Source organism: Armigeres subalbatus, chromosome 2 (assembly GCF_024139115.2).
Source record: "Armigeres subalbatus isolate Guangzhou_Male chromosome 2, GZ_Asu_2, whole genome shotgun sequence".
NCBI classification, from domain to species: Eukaryota; Metazoa; Arthropoda; class Insecta; order Diptera; family Culicidae; genus Armigeres; species Armigeres subalbatus.
The window spans coordinates 409,594,781-409,600,198 of record NC_085140.1 but is presented as its reverse complement, the minus strand read 5'-3'; the positions used below and the strand labels follow the sequence as shown (position 1 = coordinate 409,600,198).

General features: G+C 36.3%; 1 protein-coding gene across 1 annotated transcript; it reads left to right on the top strand.

Annotated features, from left to right (window-relative positions):
- The first annotated feature begins 208 nt into the window (after positions 1–208).
- On the top strand, positions 209–1,081 carry LOC134217624 (thioredoxin-like protein 4A). Its single transcript, XM_062696425.1, has 2 exons — positions 209–428; positions 485–1,081. The coding sequence occupies exons 1-2, from the start codon at positions 351–353 to the stop codon at positions 833–835; spliced, it is 429 nt and encodes a 142-aa protein (XP_062552409.1). The 5' UTR covers positions 209–350; the 3' UTR covers positions 836–1,081.
- The last annotated feature ends 4,337 nt before the right edge of the window (positions 1,082–5,418 follow it).

Here is a 5,418-nt window from a genome sequence, read left to right as displayed (position 1 = left end):
ATTCTCGCTTAACTTTTCAAAAGGTCCTAAGTAACATTTTTTCATGAATTAATTTGAGTAGCGCAATCAACAGACCAATATGAAAGCTTTTGATTGCACTACTCAAATTAATTCATGAATAAAATGATACTTAGGTCCTTTTGAAAAGTTAAGCAAGAATTTTTGTTTTCATTGCTTTCTGTTTGTTTTTGTCTTTGTTTTGACATTTCCCACAATATCCGCAATTTCTTTCTCTCCACAGCTCCGACATTTCCCACAATAATATATATTTTTTGAAATTAAAAATTATTGCAAAATCGGCTACATATTTTCAATTTCTGCAGTGATAAGACTATTAAACAACTACTAAAATGTCGTATATGTTAGCACATTTACACAACGGCTGGCAAGTTGATCAGGCCATCCTTTCAGAAGAAGATAGAGTGGTGGTAAGATTTCAATCATCCAGTCGAGTCCTGGTTAGTAATTCCAAACGCTGTTTCAGGTCATCCGGTTCGGCCACGATTGGGACCCAACGTGCATGAAAATGGACGAGGTGCTGTATAGTATTGCGGAAAAGGTGAAAAACTTCGCCGTTATCTATCTGGTGGACATCACGGAGGTTCCGGATTTCAACAAAATGTACGAACTGTACGATCCCTGCACGGTGATGTTTTTCTTCCGGAACAAGCACATCATGATCGATTTGGGAACGGGTAATAACAACAAAATCAACTGGCCCCTGGAGGACAAACAGGAGATGATTGACATCATCGAGACGGTTTACCGAGGGGCACGCAAAGGTCGGGGTCTGGTGGTGTCTCCGAAGGACTACTCGACAAAATATAGATATTAAGGAATTAGTTACATACCTTTATGTATAAAGATGCGTAGCTAAGTTTGTCCGTAAGTAGGTCTAAAATAAATTAAAACTTATGTAATTATGAAAGATTGACATGTATTTCCGGCAAGAAAACGCGCTGCATCCCCTTTCAATAGTCTATTTCGTTATTCAGAATCAACAATGTAGCGTAAATCTACAACAAGTTTGGTTGAGTTTTATAAAATCAAACTATTTGGTGAAAAGATGAATGTAACAAGACATAGTTCTCGTTGCTATCTTTCCTTTGAGAATGTCCATAAATTTGTAAGAAGGGGGGAGATGGTTGTGTGAAATGTGAGTCATATGTGACTACACAGGATTTTGTTTTTACACGATTTTTTTTCGCTCGTATTTTTGATCGTGTGATTTCAATTTGCCACCAAACTCTTCGCAACATGTTTCAAAAAATCCAGAATAAATCAAAGAAAAATCACATGATAATTAATATACGTTAAACATTTAGGATGAGTGGAAAATTGAGAAAATGTAAATCGTGTAAAAACAAAATCCAGTGTATTTATAAAATATTTTTAAATGCTTTATTCATACAAACTGAGTCATAAGAAGGAAGAGGGTTTCAAAATTGCATTTTTTTACATACTTAATTTATGAATCTTTCTTTTGGAATAAAAGTGCAGAGGATTTTGTTTGTACATACATCAGAACGGTAGAAATCAGTGTAAATTTGCGTTTCGAGGTGATATACCACAACACAAGTCCTGTGCTTGCAACTTTTATTATAAGATGGTAAGTTGGCGGTGAAAACTCTCTATTGACACATTCCAGCGTAACGCGACACCATAAGGAGTCGACTTTCAGTGAGAAATTAGGTCCGCATTCGAAAATTAACTTCGGGGACATATGATTAAACAGGTTTAAAATTATCCTCACTAAATTTCCTTTCTGATGGTATATTAATTTTAAGATTTTTCACTTTGAATATGATTAATATAACGCGCTGCATTTCGTAACGCGACACCATCGCTGAAATGCACTTTTTTGCAATTGGCAATGCAAGTGCGTTTTTTAGCTCTGGTATAAGGTTTGGAATCTCGGTTTATTCCAAGCATTTCTCGTATACATTAATAGAAATGAGGATGTGAATTCAAATTACGGATAAAAACGGATATTATATGAAAAATTGCTGGATTGATTTAAAACCCGCCGCGTTACGCTGATCAACAAACAGTGTTCTGCAAATGGTGTCGCGTTACGCGAGCGTGTTTATCGTTAATGGAGTACATCATTTCAGTCGATCTCGATGCGGCATGTTGCATTCGACGTGAAATATTATCATATTATCTATCGTTGAATTTAGTTCGAGTTAGTGGTCGCGATCTGGAGTTTCGGCTATTAAGGTTTTAGGGACTAATCGGCCCGAATTCGGTACTGAACCAAAACCATTCACGTCACAAGTTTTCAAAACGAAATCAATGCTAATGGGTTCACTGATTTTCAAATAAGTCACACCCAGGTATGATCAGGATCGGTTTTTCAATACGCGGTCAGATGATCGATACCCCTAGAAGTGAGTTGTATTTTTACATTGAAAACTTCTATGTTGCTTTTTTCTGCGTTAACTATTTTGAAAGGTGATGATGACCTAAGCAAATCAGAAATGTTGAAGATGCACCTTTCTGTCGTTTTTACTCTACGTTTCTACTGGAACGTGGTCTGTTTTCAACTTTTTATTTATACCCTTTCAAAGACATTGGTGTATGTTTGCCTCAACAAATGTTCATTACAAGAGAGTGCACTACTTGCGTGCATTTTAAATCTTTACGCTCTCTAGAGTCAATACTTTAAGTAAAATGAGAATTGCCGATACCTCCCATTTAAATTACACGGTCTGTCACGTGAGACGTGTCAGATTCGACAATTCTCGAGTCATTCAAGACGCATAATTGGCACAATTGTTGTATATTCAAGTTCAAAATGAAATTTATTCGAATGTCTAATATAATATGTCTTTATTAAGGACATTCCTCAAGGAATCCAAAATTAAATGCACTCGCGTTTACAAGGGCACCCCACTCAACAATAAAGTAACGCACAACTGCCATGTCCGTGAAATGGTATGTAGAAGGAAACCGTGTTCAGGAGCAAATTGTTCGTTACGTATACTCTTATGAGTACCTGATGATGTTGAGTGCGAAGATGTGCGAGAGATGTTTAAAAAAGCCTCACAATCTATTCAAACAAAACATAATTGAGCCCTAGTTTTACTGGGGTTATTTATGGACGACCCCTATGAGTTCTACGAAACAACCAAATTTGAAATTTTAATTTTTCGTAGCATTTCTTATATGGGAACTCATTTTTTTAATATGAACAGTTACCAAATGACAAACCCCATTCCACCCCTTATTTTGTTACGCTATTCATGTACAAACCCTAACATACAAAATAGAAACTTTTTTTCATTTTATGATCCATTGTGATACTGTATACATAAACCGAAAGCCGTATATCCCTTATTCCAGAAGCACACTGAATTCGCGTAACGCGACACCATATTTTTGAACCTAGTGTAACTACATAAATAATGATCCGATTTTGGATCTTAATATATATATGATCATATATGAAAAGAAAGCTTTTGACGAGTACTAAGAGAATCCAAAATATTACTTTTCCAATGTGTGTACTTTTTCTATAGTATCAATAATACGACTATTTTCGTAACGCGACACCATTTCAATGTCACTGTTTTAAAAATATAAATATTTCATGAAAACAAAAATGTTCGAAACAATACAATTGGTACAAAAAAATGTCATTATCAGCTCTACTTTATCATGTATTTATTAACACATTTGAACCCAAATAGGTGCGATGGAGCACATTTGTAAAAAAATGATTACGAAGTCTTTTTCTCATGCTAAAAGTCTACTACTTTGATTTGCTGTTAAACTGTGTTCCTAAACCAATTTTCGGTGGAAAAATGTTTTTTCTTATAATTCAATATATATGTTTTCGTGTCCTATTGATACTGGACCCTAATTTTCAGTTTGAAATGTTGGTCCCTTGGCGTAGAAGTGCGTGGAATGTGTCTATTGTAACATTTGCTCTTATTCCCAATATGGCTTGAAATAAAGTTGCTATCAATAGGTTTCGCGTTTATGCCCGGCTTTCAGAATCACTGGTGGGAATACCTGACGTTACCTTATATTCAATACAATATCACAATAATATAAGTTCTTGCAATCTAGCCCACAGACAAACATACAAATCACTTGTTATTAACAGCATAAGTCACAGTTATTAACAGCATAAGGTTTTTGAGCCACGCCACCTCTTTTTACATTCGTATACCATAAGGCCAACACGATGATATTTTTATGTCCAGGAAAGTTGAAAAAATTTCTAAACCGAAACTTCTTAGACCGGATCGGGCATCGAACCCAGCCACCTTCAACATGGTCTTCACCCTTATTCTTGTTTACGTACGAATGCGCTTTCGAACGAAAGCTGATGCGCATTCACATTTACGCCAGCAAAATCAAATGGGAAAACGATTCGAACGAATATCATTCGTTGGAAAGTTTCATTCGTCCGTAAACAAGAATAGGAATAGGGGTGCTTGTTTCAAAGCCGCGCATCTTACCGTATATACGGCTAAGAAAAGCCCCTGACTATGACTACGTGCTATTATAAATTCAGTAGAAAACCGAATTATATCCGCTATTAAAATTGGATTTTTCTCATGATCCATACGTTAAACCAATAGAGGTAATAAACTATAGAGGACGCTTGTCGCTGTCGTCACTGGCGAAACATCTTTTGCTGGCGAGGATAGGGCACTAATTGTCAACAAAGGAAAAATCAGAACGTTTTGACAGATAGGTACCCAACATGTTTGGGGACGATAACAAAGGGAACCGCAGCGACAATCGTCCTCTATAGTTTATTACCTCTATTGTTAAACCTAATTTCAGAAGTGGTGCGCTATATAGCACATCACCAAAGGAAAACAGCGCACCACTTCCGAAGTTAGGTTTAACGTATGGATTGTGAGAAAAATCCAACTTCGATAGCTGCTATAATTCGGTTTTGCACTGAATTGATAATAATACCATTGTTCGATAGCTACGGGATTGGTACAGGGAATTTGTCCTGATTGGTCGATCGCAGATCTTCCTGGGATCCGTTGGGCTGGGAGAGTTTGGATCCAATTCACAGCAGTGAACCAATTTCGGTGCGGCACGAATAACACTCAATATTTACATCACAAAAAACACCATAGTCAAAATTAACTTTATTTAAGAAAACGGTTCACTACATTTTTATTTAAACAGCAAGTTTTAATTATAATTTATTGCAAAATACGATTGCTCACATGGCTCTTAACGTTACTAGACTAAGTATAGAAAAATTGATGGCTTCTAATTATATAACAGAAAACTAAAAGAAAACCAAAAGGAAAGGCTGATAAAAACGCGGGAATCTGTTTGGTAGCGCAGATGGTGAGCACCAGATATTATGGGTGGAATTATAGGGTGGTCTTCGACAACCATATTGTATGTATGGTACCCAGAGTTACTAGGCACGTTCTT